General features: G+C 40.4%; 3 protein-coding genes across 4 annotated transcripts in view; 2 read left to right on the top strand and 1 right to left on the bottom strand.

Moving 5' to 3' along the window:
• The window catches only part of atp2a2a (ATPase sarcoplasmic/endoplasmic reticulum Ca2+ transporting 2a), a 28,120-nt gene extending 24,052 nt beyond the window's left edge, over positions 1-4,068 (top strand). The window contains exons 20-21 of one of the 2 annotated variants that reach the window (XM_044112757.1): positions 60-180; positions 3,339-4,068. In XM_044112757.1, the coding sequence (XP_043968692.1) occupies positions 60-180; positions 3,339-3,352 (135 nt within the window). In that variant the 3' untranslated portion in view covers positions 3,353-4,068. Of the gene's footprint in view, positions 1-59; positions 2,241-3,338 lie in introns of those variants that run through there. The other variant, XM_044112756.1, reaches the window with a different exon arrangement.
• Positions 4,069-5,302: 1,234 nt separating this feature from the next.
• anapc7 (anaphase promoting complex subunit 7) lies at positions 5,303-12,468 on the bottom strand. The gene is made up of 11 exons (XM_044112755.1): positions 12,226-12,468; positions 11,483-11,669; positions 10,554-10,673; positions 9,994-10,105; positions 8,840-8,993; positions 8,621-8,763; positions 7,879-7,996; positions 7,554-7,750; positions 7,240-7,464; positions 6,980-7,130; positions 5,303-6,373 (listed from the first exon to the last, which is right to left on the bottom strand). The coding sequence occupies exons 1-11, from the start codon at positions 12,324-12,326 to the stop codon at positions 6,184-6,186; spliced, it is 1,698 nt and encodes a 565-aa protein (XP_043968690.1). The 5' UTR covers positions 12,327-12,468; the 3' UTR covers positions 5,303-6,183.
• A 660-nt stretch (positions 12,469-13,128) lies between these two features.
• On the top strand, positions 13,129-18,073 carry LOC122828821 (ubiquitin-conjugating enzyme E2 G1-like). The gene is made up of 6 exons (XM_044112754.1): positions 13,129-13,310; positions 14,939-15,041; positions 15,128-15,225; positions 15,820-15,998; positions 16,124-16,232; positions 16,316-18,073. Exons 1-5 carry the CDS (start codon positions 13,145-13,147, stop codon positions 16,208-16,210), a joined length of 633 nt encoding a protein of 210 aa, XP_043968689.1. The 5' UTR covers positions 13,129-13,144; the 3' UTR covers positions 16,211-16,232; positions 16,316-18,073.
• The last annotated feature ends 203 nt before the right edge of the window (positions 18,074-18,276 follow it).

The raw sequence follows: 18,276 nt of genomic DNA, 5'->3' as shown, positions 1-18,276 counted from the left end.
AGTCATCCCATGACGACTACGTGGTTTCTTGCCAACCATTGTTTCCGTACTGCACCCAGGTCATCTTCCAGATCACCCCTCTGGACACCACCCAGTGGATGATGGTGCTGAAGATCTCTCTTCCTGTCATCCTGCTGGACGAGCTGCTGAAGTTCGCCGCCCGGAACTACCTGGAGCTGGGTAAACAGCTGGAGAAGCCGCCCCGGGGAGGCTGCCCCCTGTCTGCATGCGCTGAAGGCGTTTCCTGGCCCTTCGTGGCCGTGGCCCTGCCCCTGCTGCTGTGGATCTACAGCACAGACACTAACGTGTCCGCCATGTTGTGGCCCTGACTGATTCCGGCACACTACCCCTCCTGCACACCAGTGTGAAGTGGACGTTAACACACACCTAACAGTTACATTAACTCTGAATAACTCATCGTAGACATCTGCACCTGCTCTGACCACTGTCAAATATGTTCTACTTACATTTCCACTGATACATTTATTATTATTTTTTTTTTTCACGGGGAGAGGGGTTGGTATTTAGTCATATTTTAATGACTGATATTACATCTGTTATTTTCCTACTAAGCTTCTCACATCTTCGAGCGCCATAGTGACCAGTTAGATGAAGATGTTGGATCTTTGTGTTTTAGCTGTACAGAGAATTTACACTATTTTCTATTAATGTTTTGTAATTTTTAGGAAGGGAACAAAGAGTCTTGGTGTGTGAAGAGGACGTGTGATTGTAACACCTGAAAAGTGCAGAGCTGAAAGGAGGGGAAAGTCTTGCAATATATGAATCTCAGTTATTATTGAACTCTGTACACCTTCATTATTTTTCTGCACCAGGCAGAGTGCAGCTACCTCAATGCTGTTATTATGACCAGAAGTACCCATTTAGTCTAAACACCATTTCAAAGGTTATCACTAAAAGTGTTGAGGTTCGTACCACTTTGTTTTGCGGCGCACATGCTCACACATCTTAATCTTTTTTCATAATATATATATATATATATATGTTTAAATTTATTTTTCTGTTCTATTTTATGGGGAAAAGGACAAAAATGTGTTACAAGTTTATTACACAGCAACTTTTGATACAGCCTGTTGTTAAATATACAGACGCAGACAATATAGTTGGTATCCATGGTAAAGATGTTTAAAGGGGCAGTATGATGTGAAATCAACTTTATGTTACAATATTATTCAAAAACACACCTGGAGTGTTGCTTTAATTCTTTCATGCATGTTTGAGGAATACTTTAATCTCCCGTGGCAACCACTCTGGTTTGCAAAATGCCTAGTCTCATCTCGGCTCCTTCAGACTAGCCAGCAGCAATTAGCAAACACCTGGCAGAACTGCACATCTGCTGAGCTCATCATAGGAGCAACTTCTCAGTGCAGCACTGAAAAAAAATGTTAAGGGGTTCATAAAGGGTTTAATAGAGAAAGATTGTTATCATGACTTCCTGAATTCGTAGTGCCGGAACGAGCTGGAGCTTCTTAAAGAGACACAGGCCCATTTTCAAGGTGCTAATTGGCTAAGTCAAATTTTGTGAAATGTCATTCCTATGAAATGATGCTGTATGTCTGGAAAGTATTTAACACTGCCCCTTTGAAAAGCCTTAAAATGAATTCATTTCATTTGAGTACATTTATTCAGTGGGATATCATGTTAAGAAATATTTTTGGGCGAAGTTCCGCCTACCAACCCCTTCAGAATAAATTTATCTGAGGCATTCTTTTAATTTACACTTGATGTGTTTTTAGTTTTGTAAATAAATTAATAAGAGGTGCACCGATTTGCAGTTTTTTGGCCAATCAGTGATCTTTAAAAAGACCGGCCTGATGGTGATGGTTTTGGCTGATACCAATTTTTTTTCGGCATTGTTGCTAAATATTGCGACACAGTGATGTATTTCTTTTAGCCAATAGGCTGGATGAGGCTACTTGCTTTGACTGGCCACCACAAACGGTGAGCTGGATGGTTAAGAGCTAACAGGTGGGATGTTGAAGTTGTGTGCGGCCCGGCGGGGTCACACTGACCCCACGTACGCTTTTACAAACATTTCTCTTTTTTGCGTCGTTTTGGGAACTGACAGCCCGACCGTGACATCTGCCACACTCCTCCTGAGCGTTGCGCTAAGACCGCAGGAGCGTTAAAGAACTTCCTGCTGAACAAATGTACTCAAATTAAAGGTTAGAATTTTCAAAAATGCCCAACACCTCCCACATTGCTTCAGTAAACGTTACATTTATCAGTGGTCCCCAAAGTGGGTCCTGGAGGGCCGGCATCCTGCATGTTTTAGTTCTCTCTCTGGTTCAACGCACCTGGATCCAATGATGGCTCGTTAGGAGGCCTAAGAAGAACATAGACCTGCTGAAAAAGTTGTTACCAGGAAGAGAACTAAAACATGCAGGATGCCGGCCCTCCAGGACCCACTGTGGGCATCACTGTATTAGATTGTTTTTCCACACCTCCTCACCAAAGTACCAACAGATTATTCTGTCTGTGTACACCTGAAGAAAACTTTTCGTCATTATCTTCAGCTTTTCTTTAGATTCGGCCTTTAATCCTACTGTAATGATTTTAATATGAGTGTCCCGCACATACTGTACTTGAATATGTAAAAGTAAAAAAAGCACCAAGAAGCTGTTAGTCTTATGACCATAGCACAACGTGAACATTTTAAGAAAAAAAAGACCAAAAACAAAAAAAAAAGGACTCGTAAGGCTGAAACAGTTGATGTATATCTGTACATAACATGCAAAGTAGAGTGTATGTATATTTTATTTGTCGATGTCATAAAGCAGCGACACTAGAGTCTCCTTCCGGTGGGGACGGTTAGCGCCTCTCTGCATGCCTGCTTCACTCCAGCACTGGTTGTGGGTTTTTTTGTTGTTTTTTTTGTTGTTTTTTTTTTAGATCAAAAGTCGGGAGTTTTACCCGCAGAGTGAGAACTCTCTAATCAGCATGCCGACTACCAGCTCATCTTCAGAAAAACCCCCCGTCTGTTCGTTACTGCTGTATGTATATTAAGGTTCAACCAGTACAGAGAGAGAGTGAAAACTGAGATTGTATTGTGAAATGCCATCAGTGCCACCCAGTGCCAGCGCCACACTGACTGGAAACCTTTTCTGTTTCCAGGCTCAGTGTCGCTGGAGCTGGTTGTTTTTGATTGTAGACTGGCAGAAACAAGTGCCCATATATAAATAGAGGATATAACTTTGATACACTTTTTTTTGTGTGTGTGTGTTTTTGTCGTGACCTGCACTGGGTCCCATCCTATCTGAGCTTCCCACACAGGATTTCTGCTGTCTGATTCTTCCTTTTCTTTTTGTTTCCTTTCACAGGAAAGGCCAAATAAGCCCGCCTCTGCGCTTTTATTATTATTATTATTTTTTTTTTTGTTCATCTTTCCAGAAACTTTGGGTTTGGTTTTTGTAGTGTGCATGTGTGTTTTGGGGTAGCGCGTCTTTACAAAGAGCTGCCTGCAGCTGCGACGTGAAGTCCAAGGCTGTAAACGAACGTCGGTCAGAAAGCAGCCGGCCCCGTCTTCCTGCATGAGGAGCCTCAGATGAAAGATTTCTCCCTCCATCTTTGGAAGCTGATAGTGTCCACTGTACAGGTCATTCATTTCTTCATGCTGCATGTCAGCTGCTTCATCAGAACCTTCTAATCAACAGTGTGTAATAGTAGTAAAACAATCGATTAGACATTCGTCAGATTACTACAAAAGTTATAAAGCTTAAAAGAAATTGTTCATTTTTTTTCTAAGGAAATACTTTTATGGGACATTTAACAAAACAAAAACCTTGCTTTATTTTTTGATGTTTTTGTTTTCTTTGCTTTGCACTGAGATGTGCAACATGTTGGGAGGATTTTCTTTTTCTTTTTTTTCTTTTTTTTTGTTGCCATATCTGGGTAGGGCGGCTGTGCAGTGATGCATAATGTTTTACTGTAAGTACGTCAGGCGCTGGCGTTCCGTTGCCAAACTGCTGTACTGTATTTTCAGATAATTGTACGATATATCACATGGACCGTTTCAGGTAAATAAAATAAATTACTGTCATACATGAGGAATTTACTCACGTTTGTCCTGGTTACTTTGAAACTTTGCTTTCCGTTAATGAAGATCAACGAATTACAGCTTCACACAGAAACGCTCCAGGCTGGGATTTGAACCCAGCAGACCAGCAACGCAACCAGCTGATATCAGAATCCTTGAAATTCACAGGTGGGAAGAGTAGCCAGAAATTATACTGAAGAGTAGCACTCCTTCAACATATAAAATAAAAATGTAGCCGTCCAGTAAAAAAGCATTCCTGGAAAGACTGCTTAAATACTGAGAAACTGATGATGTCATCAGATGGAAAAACGTCATTTTATGTGCAAGACTAAAGTTAAAAATAAAAAAGACATACAAATAACAATTGCAAAATGTCAAATTCGACCAGAAAAAAAATCTCAATTTATCTTTTGCTACAGTAGATAATGTGTCTGTGTGTGTCTACATATATATATATATATATATATATATATATATATATATATATATATATATATATATATATATATATATATATATATATATATATACTGTATATATATAGACACACACACATTATATGTTACATATATATGTGTTTACTTCATCTCCAAATGGCTCAATAGGTTCAGCTAATAGAACAAAGCTTGTGTACAAACAAGAGGTCTCACTTCTACATAAATTCAAAATTTTTGTCCGTATCTGGTGCACTTTTGGTCAAAACAAGCTTGTTTTCATTCAGTGAAGTTAGTCACAGTGGGTCGAGCAGCCAGAAATTTTACTCAAGCATAAAAAGTCCAACACAGTGAAAATATTCCTAAAAGTACTTTTTTCTCTAAATAGCTGCTCGTCAGTAGGTACTATGCACCTCTGATTAAATAAAAGCATAATTAAGAGGAAGGAATGAGAGCTAAGGTTAGTCCCAAATCAGTCGTTCAATTTGGACTGGTTACGTACAGAATGAATGATTAAAGGAGCTGTTTCATCTGCCAAGCAACAATAAAGTAAGCTTCATGAATCGGGTCCATTTGGTGCCTGGTTCATAGTCTTTCAGACTATCATTCCTTCTTAACCACGCTGTGAGATTCTTACACGTCCATGTCTGCGCTCTCTGTGCTGCTTTGCTAACCTCGGTTGGACTGAGATCTCAAACTGACAGAGGAGAAAAGGTCTTGGAGCTGAATCAAGAACTCCTGCTAGCTTCAGGCTCCAGACAGATTTTAGCTTTCATGAGATCCGACACAAGAAACAAGACGGTTAAATGCATGCCAGAATCTTTACAAGGTTTATTATACATTTATTAAAATATGTACAAAAATATAAACATTTCACTTATATGCTTAAGGGAAACTTTACAATGTAATCAGCTGACTATGGGTTTATTTTCCTTTTATTTCTTCTTAGTACAGTCAAAACACACAAAGCATGTTCATTATGGCAAAACCCATAAAATATTTAAAATGAATATTAGACAAAAAAAAATATATAAAAAGAAGCCAAAATATTAACAACTGTCAAAGTCCAGGCATATTCACGTCTTGGTGTGGCACTGTGGACATCAGGTCAGACTCAAAACAAATTCCTCTTTTTAGAACATACACATCTATCGCTTAACGACCTGAAAACATCTCTGAATAGAGCAGACTGCAGTTTAATAGTTAGCTTTTGTTTTGCACAATACAAAAAAACTAACATATGATAATTATTTAGAGACTAAAGACATGATGTCACTCTTCTTTTTTTCCTTTACATTTCTCGCTACAAACTGAAGGATCTGCTGATTTTCTGTGCAGTCGGATGCCGGGTGCTTTTATGAAACCGCTGCAGTGACTGGAACGGGTAAATAAAGCTCCAGTAGCCTCTGACTGAAGCTGGTGACGTTGGCAGAATGATGGGGAAACGGTTTTGGCTTCAGCTCTGCATTAAGCAGAATCTCAGTAGAAGTGAGTAGCAGCTCTACAAAATAAAGTACAGCAACAGAAATCTCAGAATTTAAAGGTTGCTCAGTGTTTTATTCTCTGCAAACTGCTTCAAACCAGCAGCTGCACCACCTCCAGGGTGCCACCAGAGGGCAGGGTGGGAGTTTAATTGCTGCAGCGGCTGAAGGCTTCTGGTGTGCTAACTGAGGGCCCCTCTCTGTGCCCCTGGGATCACTGCATCCCGAACCACTGCTCCTGGTCGGCCCACTGAGCCGCTTCGCTGTCGCTGCCCTCCAGATCGCCGTCCTCCCCGCTGCCCTCCATGTCGTCGCCGTCCAGCTCCACCGTGGCGTCGGTGGGGCTCTCCTCCTTCTCCATTTTCTGCATGCCTTCCAACGACTTCTGGTCATTAGGATCCAAGCTGGAAGAACAACACAAAGTTAAAAATACACAGCTCTGAGTTTAAATATCTGTAATGTCTGGATGGAGTGCATTAATGAAGGTAAACATGCTAATGATAGCATTTTAGCTAACTGCGATATTAGAGCAAAACTTAACATACTGAAAGGTGCAAGTCAATGTTAGCCAAAATGATAGCGATAGCCCTCATGTTATTACATAATTTTAGCTAATGTTAGCATTTTTTGTTAGTAATTATAGCTCATACAGTACTGTTTCCAGGCTACATGGAGGACATTACTGCAAGTCAAGATGCTAATGATAGCCCACATGCTACTTACAGCATGTTGGCTAACCATGTTTTTACCCAATTCTGCAAAAATCTTTTTTTTGGCTTTTTATCGTTTAAAGCTCAATGTTGAGGCCTGCTTGACCAAACTCTTCAACACAGCTTGAGATTCGGATCGGAGAACCACACACACTTCGTCAGGCCCCTTTAAATTTCTTCAGAAATGTTACTATATTATGCCTTTAATGGTGCGAAGCACTTTGAACTGTCTTGTTGATGAAATGTGCTACACAATTAAACATTTTGCAGGGGATAAAAAGAAATATATAAACAATTTACCTCAAAGCGATGCTGTACTGGTCCATAGCCTCTTGATAATCATTGACTGCCACCAGGAAATCTCCCAGCATTCTGTGCAGGACGCAGTCGCTTTGATTGGCCAGCGCATTCCGCAGGAGCGCAATCCCTTCTTCGTGTTTCTGTTCCCGATCTTCACAAACAGAGATTTATTCCATTAGTGTGCAGACGACGCTGTCGTGTTCTAAACTGAGTTAGCGTCCTACGTGCAATCTAAGGTTTGTGGAGCAACCGGTACGCACTGAGCAGCTCGGCCTTCTTCACCACAGCCTTGGTGTAGTCGGGCCTCTGGGCGAGGGCCTTGTCCAGCAGAGCTTTGGCTTTCTCCTGAGTCACCGGGTCTTCCAGGCACACCGTGGCCAGGATGGTCAGAGTCTGGGCGTTGGCCCCCAGAGTCTTATAGATATTGTTCGCCATTCCCATCGCTTCTCGAATCCCATTGGACGCCAAGTAGCAGTCGATCAGACCTGAAGGTGTTGGAACGAAAGCAGATCAGAAATACTCTCCTCCCAAAACACCCGGACCGTCTGACGGTAGTTAGACAAGCGAGCCGAACCTTCATAGCAGTCCAGCCTGCAAGGCGCTAACCGCATGGCCTCTCTGAAGTGGATGATGGCCTCCTGAACTCGGCCCATGTTCCTCAGTGCTGCCCCCTTCAGGAGGAGCGCCTGGACGCTGTTGCTGTTCAGCTGGATGGCTTTGGCCCCCAGGTAGAGGGCTCTGGAGTAGCGCTTGCTGTAAAAGCTGTGGCAGCTGAACAACACACACATTTAAAAACCTACACCAGTCAAGCAGAAAACACCGTCACCAGGTGAGGCTGACGATGTCTTAAATCAACATCTGTGTTGATTTAAGAGAAGACGGTGCGTTCAAAGACTCACCCAGATATCACCCAGGGTTCAGCGTGTTGGTCAGAAATATTAAACAACCGTCCTCCCAGGACTTCCACGTCTTCCAGGTGTCCCTCCCGGGCCATCAGGTAGCCGTAAACATCCATACCTGCAAGTCCGAAGAAGCAGCTGCTTAGGACTGCCACTAACGATTGTTTCAATTAATCGATTATTCTGACGATTAATCGGGCGCAAAAAGAAATTGGCACATTCTGCAGATTTTTCATTTAAGCCTTTTTTAAATGGAATATTAGAAAGATTAATAAATGCAAATAAACAATTCAATTAATTTTTAAATAAGAAAATAAGCATCTTATTGCCTAAAGTGCAGCAACACAGCATTCCAGTAGTGAACTGTTGATCATTTATAGCAAAAGGACGCAGCTAGAAAAACAATATTTCTACTTAGCTTAACATGAATACAGTGTAGGGCTAGTTATTGACTATTTTTGAATTAACCAATTAATTAGCAAAGGTACTTTTTGTTCTTACAGAATTTGAACCAGGTGTTGCCATAACGATGTCACTGAGGAATTCTGGGTAGAACGTATTTATAGAAAAAGTGTCTGTTTTTTTTTATCTTCAATGCAAAATGTAGATATTTTCAGACATTTACGGCTCTCTATACTCCAGTTGGTGATTAATCAATTACTAAATGAGTTGACAATTATTTCAATAGTCGATTAATCGTTTGAGCTGACTGTGAATAAAATCAAGATGTAATGTTTCACACCTTTGATGAGGTACGGGTCCAGCATCTGAGCTTGTTCAAATTTAAGAATGGCGTTCTTGGTGTCGCCGGCCCTGAAATAGACGTCAGCCAGGCTCACCAGGAGGTCCACGTTGTCCCGCAGCAGCGACTTCTTCTCTAGAGAGCTGAAGGAGAACGGTTTACTTTAGGGAAGCGGCGGGACGGCGGCCAGCTGGGAGGAAACATCAAAGCCGTTCTCACCAGATAGTGTTGATGGCTCTCTGGTTGTCCCCGGCGTGGATGAAGGCGTACGCTTTGATCCACACAGAGAGCCAGTCCAGGTTGGGGAGATTCTGGATCACATCCATGGTCATGGAGGAGACCTCCGCTCCTTTCACCGACAGAGAGAGAAGACCTGGGGGGGATGAGGGGATGGGGGAGACGCTTTGATTTGATTTTCAACATCAACTCCACTAAATCCAAGCAGTTGGATCAGGGTGAAAACTTTGAGCGTAAAGAAGTAAATATGAAACAAAGGTTTGTCTCATTTACAGATAAACCTGCATTTCCATTACAGATGTGCACAAAGCTTTGTCAATATTCCTTTAATTTAAAAAAAAAATTTCACACTATTTCACAATTGTGGCGTTTAGATTAAATGTGTTACACAATTTATAAAAAAAAAAAAAAGAATACATTTGTTCACATGACAAGACATTAAAAAAAACCAGGGGGCGCCGTTGTCCTCCAACTGCTTCCTGTCATCTTTGTGGTTTGGCCTCATGAGAGACATGAGATGTGAAAGAAGTGTTTGCATTGCAGTTTTGTAAAATAAACCAATTTTGATATGGATTGAAAAGAAAAAAAAAAACAAAAAAAAACACAACTCTTCCTAACGCTCTGGCTTTTTAATAAAAAATAAAACAACTCGTTTCCATCAAAGAAATTTATTTTCGTAATGAATTCTATGGTGAACTGAAATGCAGATAGTGCTGCAGACGGAGTGTCAGATGTTTTCATATGCATTCACTAAACATCTCATGTTATAGGTAGGGCTTAAAAGTAAAAAAAAAAAAAAAAAAAAAAAAAAAGTCCTGAGACTGAAGCTTTTGAAGTGGAGGTGACCTCTAGATCCATATAGCATAATAACACCAAATAGTATTTAAACAGTGGGAAACGATTCCTTTTGACAGCACAACAAACGAGCAAACTTCAAGTAACAACTTGTTGCCTTGAAAAGATGTTAAATATCTGCGTGCTGAAATTCAGCAGCCTCAAAAAGAATGCATGAATAAAAAAACTGCTCCTTGTTGTGGTCTGTTTACAGCCAATAAAAATGATTTTTATCATCCTGACCAAACTGGAAAGGTCACTGACATAAAGCCGAGTCTGTGCATGTGGATATCTGTGCGTACCGATTATGGCGTCCAAGGCGAGTGGACACTGTCTGAGCACCTCTTTGTAGCTCGTCACGGCCGAGCGTTCCTGACCGGCTTTCCTGTACAGGTTAGCCAGCATCATGTTGATCTGAGGACAGAAAAAACCCCAAACAGAATTACAACAATATTAGACAATACTCCACAAAAACATTAAAGCAAAAATACACTCAATTTATTAACCGTTCATATCATGAGTTCTGTGGCATTTTCTCTTATGCAACTGCATTTCTGACAACAACGGCATTTAGATAAAACGCTGCTTTTGTCAGTAGATCCAGCTGAACTTTAGATTATAAGCTCAAGTCCAGGTTTCTGTCGTGCAAACGTTCCAATTCTGGAGTCACGCTGCTCTGCCCGTCGCTGCGTTTCCATTACAAACGTGTCGACATTCCACAAATGCCAAGAAAATAAAAACGATTTCACAATTGCGATGTTTCCGTTAAATAAGAAGCTCGATTAAAAGAGACAGAGAGGTATCCTAGTTGGGATTCTGCTTGTTCACAGTCGATTCTCCGTTCAAGAAGGAGCAACTCTACCTTTGGCGTCCTTTGTCTTGATGGGATCCCGTCCAGAACAGCGATAGCGTCTTTATCCAGTTTCAGTATGGTGTAGCATTCAGCTATCTTGTACTTTACCTCGATTTCTGACGGCAAACTCTGAAAGAGGAAAAAAATTTTTTAAATGCAACTAAGTTTCTGCTGAACGTCACAGCACCCGGTACAGCTGTAATAATTTAATGAAGAAGTTGAAGATGAGATGTATAAATGCAACATGTTCCATGACAGAGAGGTTCATTTAAAAGCTCAAAAGAATAAAACGGCACAAATCCGCTGAACTCCTTTCACCACTCCTGTTCTGTGAAGGTTTTTGCTCCGTGTCAGAATGCCTCCACGGAAAATACAATTTCTTTCAAAATAATATCTTTTATTTATTTAAAAGCTTTAATCCTTCTTATTCCATTTCAAATACATTAACTGGTTTGAAAAACAATAGATTTTTGACCTTCCAATTTGGCATGATGGAGGATCAAGCTGAAATAAAAATGGCAAATTTCATTGACTAATACATTAGATCTTTTACCCATAATTCTAACATCATCCTGGACATTGAGATGTGCTCACAAGGTTCCCCCCCACAGAAAACTTGCTAAGCCCAGCGGTTGGGTGTTGGGGCATTCATTCATCCAGCGGTCCGTCGTGTTTTCCAGTTAAAAAATGTTTAAAGTTGACAGGAAATTTTAAAATATCACTTGATAATTATGTGTTACTGAAAGATTGGAAGATTAATACCTGAACACCAACTATAAAGTCTTAAAAAAAAGCAAACATTTTAAAAAGACTTGGGTAAATAAATAATGCCTAGTCTGGTGGGGCACAAGTAAAGCCTGGTGGCCCGCCAGGCTTTTAATACACTGGAGGGAAACCCTGAACAATACACAATAAGGTGCCAACAAAACAAAACTAACTTGTGCCTGGATGTTGGCAGCAGCTCCACCGGTTGAGGTTCGAACTTTGGATGTTTTGTTGAGCACCTTCTTCTGCTGCAGAGCCATGCTATATTTACAGGCAGCATTGCGGTATTCCTTGTCATGGAAGATGGCATCAGCATGGTAAACCAACAGTTGGTACTTCTGGGCCGGTGAGAACAGCTCTCTGGAATTATACACACACACACATTATTTTAGCAATGATCAAAACAATATACTAAAATAGCTACAATTAAAACCGACTATATATTTATATAACATAGGAGAAAAGCAACCAGTTCGGTCTATGCAAGCAAAGGGTAAAAGTTATTTTTATTGCTTTGCTACTGTCTGTCTTGGTAAATAATTATTCCTATCAGTTATCGTTAAAATAATCTACCGTAAAATATAAGAACTAAAGGAGGAAGATGGAAAAATATCAACAGAATAAATGTTAAACGACCACGGATGTTTTAACTGCTGGAAACATCGTTACATTTCAGAACCTACATACGACTATATCTTGGGACCTACATGCGCCTCCGTGATTTAGAATCATTTTCCAACCTAATTTCGTGATGTTATAATAAAAACACAACTCTGTGAAAGACACAATTATTACTGTTAACCGTTGTTGACTAGTTGGCGTTAGATTGTCGCCACCAGGGAGATAAAACATGGCAATATTAGTGTTGTAGCACACTTATCAGGAATTAGACGGGCCCGACACTGATATTACTCACGGGTTATTATTACTCATCGTCAGCAACAAACTGCTCAATATGCGGACATTGGAGTAAAGGCCGGCTGCAGCCATATCCCGAACATGATCCACTACATTCATTTTGGAGAAAAGCAAGGGCTTGTTGAACCTTTCCGTGTCCAGTTTAAAGTTTCTGTCAGTAAACAGCTAAAGGTGGCTAGCATCGGATGTATTAAATATGGCGCCGCACAACCTTCCTTCCGTCTACTGTTGCCTTCTGGTACAACTCTGTAGCTCGTCTTATTCTACAGCCGCAAAAAAATCTATATATCGTCCTAAGTATTTTGTTGACTGCAGTTTGCAAACTATTTTTATTGACTTTACTTTACTACAATTTACTTAAAGTTTTAAGATTTTGTGTTTTTATTCATGCTTTAGTACTTGAGTTGAGGTTTTGTGTGATCTTTCCGATAGATTTGAACGCATCTTAAAGGCTAAAAAATTTAAAACGCTCCGAAAGAAATTCAATATATATATTTTTTTCTATCCTATTTTTATTATGTATGATATCTGTGTTTATTTGGTAACATGTCTAAAAAAAATTTATTCCAATGTACACGTTTAGTTGTGAGTATAAAAATAAGTGAATTTTAACTCCTCGCGAGAAAATAATTATATATTCTATGTATATTTTATCTCGTGTTGAGTTGACATTTCCTTATTTTTGTACCCATCAGTAAATGCACACAGCCAAAAATATGAACATGATGAGCAATGCTAATGCCTTTGCCAAAACCTGCACCATGTGTCATACTAATCAAGAGTTGGAACGGTTTAAGAGAGCTGGTTTAGGATGTGTAGAAAACACGCTTTCAGACAAGAAATACATTACAGTATTTAGAAAACATTTTTTGGCCATATAAAGATGCGCATGCGCACACTTCCCATCCATCAGATGAATGTTGTGTCTAAATAGCCAGCAGTTGGCAGCGCAGCTCCTCGTTTCTGTCCCAGTTTTAGCTCTGGTTTTCCGAAGGTGTTTGTCTACAGACAGTGGTTTCCCTCGGTTCCGTTCGCGTACCATGACCGAACAATCAGCATTACTTCTTCGAAAACAATTAGCAGGTAATATAACCATTAGTCTTGACGACGAAACAAAGGTAATGTTTGTAACCGCTTAGCTAACGTTAGCTTTTCTGTAAGCTACTAGGAACGCTGTTTACGCTAAAGGACTGAGCTCGAGGAGCTAACACAGCAGCATGAAGGGTGCCTTTATCAATACACCTCAGCGTGTTGCTAAGCTGCTTTGGTTAGCTAATCACTTTTTCGATTCAACACATAAATTTAGAACTAAACATGGCAAAATAACCACCTACACCAGTACATACTCGTACCGAGAACCCTGCTAGCTGCTAGCTAGTTTGGTATTAGTTGTCAGATAGAACAAAGGAATAACCAATCCAAGAACATCTCATGCCTTGATCACCAATAAGGCCAATTATAGTTGCAAGTAGTCCGATCCTACTATCGGGGCACACGTTACTACCTCTGTAAAACAATTAATAGAAATCCATACAGACTCTTATTTTACATATTTAAGGTCATATTCCATGTACTAGTCTGGAGCTATGATGCTGTTAAATGTATTAGTTTGATGCTTGGTATTCTTGGAACCAGTTTATTTGGAAGGGCATGTGATTTTTCATGATGATGCCGAACATCTGGATCTCTGCTGGAATGGAGCTGGGTAACATCTATAGAAAAAAACATCTATATTTCTCATCAGTTAGCAGGCTGTTTAAACTCTGTTTCAAATATAGAGCACTCAGGGCCAGGTTTATAGATCAATAGCGTACAGATTAATTTCTGTTTTGGTATATTTCTGTTTTTGCTATATTTTTGCAGATGTTACAGAAATGGGTTTTAATTCAAGCTACAATCATCAGCTTTAAGGATTGATGTATTTTTCCCCTCATTGCCCAATATGTCAAGATATACTTTTATTATAATTTTACTAGGAGTGTGCTGATTTTCTTAATTTTGGGAGATCAGTGATCGGCCAATTTTTACATGTGAAGCCGATCTTATCCACCCATGTCATCAACCTCGGCAAAGACCTAAAAGCCAACCACTGAGCTTTTATTTTCTCCTGTGAGAGAGGTTTGACTGACAAACAGGCCGACCAGGTCATGTCTGCACATTTACAGTTAACAGTAGTCACCTCATTGTTGCCAATTCAGCAACTTTCTTGATATATTGAGCAACATTTCAAACAAAAAGCTGGCATTGACCAAAATCGGAATCAGTAAGAAAACCTCAATCAGTGCACCCTTAAATTTTACTGTATTAATCAGTGAGCAGACGTAGATCTCTTCACTATTGTGCACATCTGTATATCACCTCAACACTGATTAACATTTTAAATATTTGGCTGATCTTTGATGCTCATACTCATCCTCCAAGGTTGCCTTTGAGACCTGACTTACCTAATTTAATTTTAAGTAGCTTTGATGCATTTAATGAGGGAAAAAAAAATCAGTTTTGTCCTTATCTGACCTACCGATAATCTATCAGTCTTAATCACAGCATCCACATTTAGCTGACTATCATTTTGAAAGAGTTTGTTGTGGTGTGAAGTTCATACTTGGCTGCGATAAAATCCTCTTTTTAAACTTGCACAGTAAAGCCATTCAAGTTTACTGTTATCTTTTTGCAGACTTTTTTCATAACTAAACTTTTCCATGTCCTGCCAGAGCTCAACAAGAACCCAGTAGAGGGCTTTTCAGCTGGTCTGATAGACGATGACGACATATACAAGTGGGAAGTTGTGATAATTGGTCCACAAGATACTCTTTTGTAAGTGAGAAAATATTGAAATGGGGCGGGGACGGATCTGACAGAATTAGTTCTTTTACATTTCTTTTTTTCCTTTTGTTTTGCAGTGAAGGAGGATTTTTCAAGGCATACCTAACCTTTCCCTATGACTATCCGCTACGGCCACCAAAGATGAAATTCATCACAGAAATTTGGCATCCAAATGGTAAAGATATCTCTCAAGATATCATTGTGTGGTTTTTGGCTTAAGATCCAACTGATTTTCCTTATTTAAAGCTGCAGTGTGTAACGCTTACTTTTTTATTTCATATTTGTTGAAACTCTCACCATGTTGTGACAGTATGGGATTAGACAAGTAACCTGTAAAAAAAAAAAAAAAAAAAAGCTCCTCTGTCTTCTACCAGGTCTAGATAGAAACAACCAATGAGAGCCAGGAGGCGGGTCTTAGCTCTGCTCACCCCCTTTTGTCCCACCCCCTTTTCTCTTTTCTGCTATACAGTTAGTAGATCCTGTTGTGAATCCTTAGGTTAGGTAGCGTGACTGCTAATGATGGCAGATCAATGGTTTTCATGTAACTGTAAGTTGTTTCTGTACCATTAGCACATTTAGCAGCGAGTGCACAAAGTACATTGACAGCGCTGAGACCCTCCTCCTGGCTTCGATTGGCTGTTTTTGGTCGGGAGCGGGGCATTTCTTTAGACAGCAGTAATAACTCCGGGAGGAGGTGGAGGAGATCGACGTTTGCACAGATTGTCTATCTTGTATACTGTCACAGTTCTCATCTCTTGCTCCCTCATAGTTGCAAAGAATGGGGACGTTTGCATCTCAATTCTGCACGAGCCAGGAGAAGACAAGTTTGGTTACGAAAAGCCAGAAGAGCGCTGGCTTCCGATCCACACTGTAGAGACAATCATGATCAGCGTTATCTCCATGCTCGCAGACCCAAACAGTGATTCACCAGCTAATGTGGATGCTGCGGTGAGTCGCGCTACATTTCCTTCCCCTTGCCCCCGCATCGGGATTTGTCTTCAAAATCTCACAATCTCTGTTGTCAAGGAGAACTGATGCGTTGTCGTTTCAATAATGCAATGTTGCTCCCACAGAAAGAATGGAGGGAGGACCCTAACGGAGAATTCAAGAAGAAGGTGGCTCGCTGCGTAAGGAAAAGTCAAGAGATGGCATTCGATTAGGGGGTCTGCTGTAAATTCCAGGGTGAGCAAACTGTTCAGGAAGAGTCTTGCATAAACCATAACATCAAAAGTAATAACAGTCTCTTAACAATTGCTTCTGTGCAGTTAAAGGAAATGCCTTCAGCGGGAAAACTTCAGCAAAAAGGCTTTTGCACCCTTTGTTTTGCCAGTCAAAGGATTCGGTTGGACCCCAACCACGTTTCTGTGAACGGTCTGCCAGATGAGCCAATTTGAGAACACTACCAGCGAAATTATCCTGTTTCCTACCTGGAATTGTATATTTAATTTAATTTATTTTTGGAAGAAAAAAAAAGAATGATGTAAGATATGTCACTACTGTAAATGAACTTGCTTTTTTATCTGCTGCTGAACAGTTTCTACTTTATACCAGGTTTCTTATGCAATTTAGATTGTGTAGACCGAAAACAAAAGCCTGTCCTTATTAGGCCGCCCGTCCGTCCTCCTTTCACCAACCCCGGCCCGATTGTAGTCGATCCGGCATGTTTTGTTAGTGGGTGTGGTTTATTTCTTTCCAACCTGTCGTCGAATCACCGTTGCCTTTTTGTTGGCGTCACTTTTTCACAGTCGGCTCTTTGTTTAAAAGAACAGGAGAAGTTGTAGTGCAACCTTAAGGCACTAAGGTCGCACTAGGGGTTTGTATGCGTTTCCTGAGAAACTGCCTCCCGATGGTGTTTTTCCTCTAATACCGGCGCATGTTAGAGATGTTCAAAGCCATGCCCCTCCAATGTGCATAGTCCATTTAGGTAGCTCTATTGTTCATTCTTTGTTGGGATCTTTTTTTTTTGTACAACCTACACATTAATTTGAGTTCTTCTTTTTGATAAAATGTTAACTCGGTGAGGTGTAACAGATGGTACAGGAAGGTTTGTGCCAACTTCTCAGGATCAGGCTTCATGAAGGTGTCGATAGGCAGTCAGTAAGGTGGATCCCTAGAGTCGTCCGTGAGTCATCATAAACTCAGATTTGGAATAAATCATGGCAAGATTTTAAAAAAGAAGCAGCTTAGATTGTGAATATCCCACATGTGGTTAACTGGTTCTTACCTCATGTTTGACACAGAGCTAATTTGAGCGGGTTTATTGTCGAGTCCTTGATCTGTTGATGAAAGGCTCGTGCTTTTAGAGGCTCCATTGTTCCGTTGGATTAGCGATTGTGTTTTACCATGGCACTTCTGGTTTTATTAGTGTTCAGATTAAATCGCATTCACATCTGGATTTAGATTCTTGAATAAGTCTCTTTCTTTCTTCTGTCTAAAGTTTCTATTATCATCATGGAACGTTGTTGGGTTCCACGATTTGAGACATTAAAATCCAGTAAAGTTTAGACACGTTCTCCATATTTCACTGAGCACAACCTAGGAAAAAGCATATCCTGGTTGGTAACAGACTGATATCCATGATTACCATCCATTGTGAGGAACACTTCAGACAGCTGACCAGATGTCAGGGAGTTAAGGTTATGTTTAAAACAGGGAACCTCTGTTGGTGCGCTCTGGCCACTCGTGACATGTATAGTTCATACATTTATGCAGACATGATGGTGACGTTGCTGATGTCGCCATTACCATTTTCACTTGAGAACCTTTCCGACCCACCATGACCTCCTCTGACCGGTGTTCACTGTATTGGCACAGATGCTGTGCGTTTTGAAACGTCATTAAGCAATACCCTCTGAAAATGGAAATATGTCCAGGTAATCTACCAAGGGCGCCGCTATTTGTTTCTTGTAGGTTGCTGTTTGATTTTTTTCTTTACTTTCTTTCCTTCTTTTTTAGTGTTTTGTTCCATTTTGTGTCAATGCAATGTATATTGGACATGTTGCTCAATAAAGTGTGTAAACCAAGTGGCCCTTGTGGTACTTTTTGCTTCACATTAGGAATGCCAACACATCGGGGGGTGAAAGCAGGTCAGACCTCTGCTTGGTTATTGGAAGCTGGTTAAAAAGAATCATGTTTCAGGAGCAGATATCGACGACCTCTGACTGGAATTGTTGGGATTGATGCTTATGAGGAGGAAGCAAGTTGAACTTGTGAAGCACCTGGAAAA

This window comes from Gambusia affinis, linkage group LG03 (genome assembly GCF_019740435.1).
Source record: "Gambusia affinis linkage group LG03, SWU_Gaff_1.0, whole genome shotgun sequence".
NCBI lineage: Eukaryota > Metazoa > Chordata > Actinopteri > Cyprinodontiformes > Poeciliidae > Gambusia > Gambusia affinis.
Note: the sequence above shows the minus strand (reverse complement) of the source record. Positions and strands in the feature narration are given on the sequence as shown.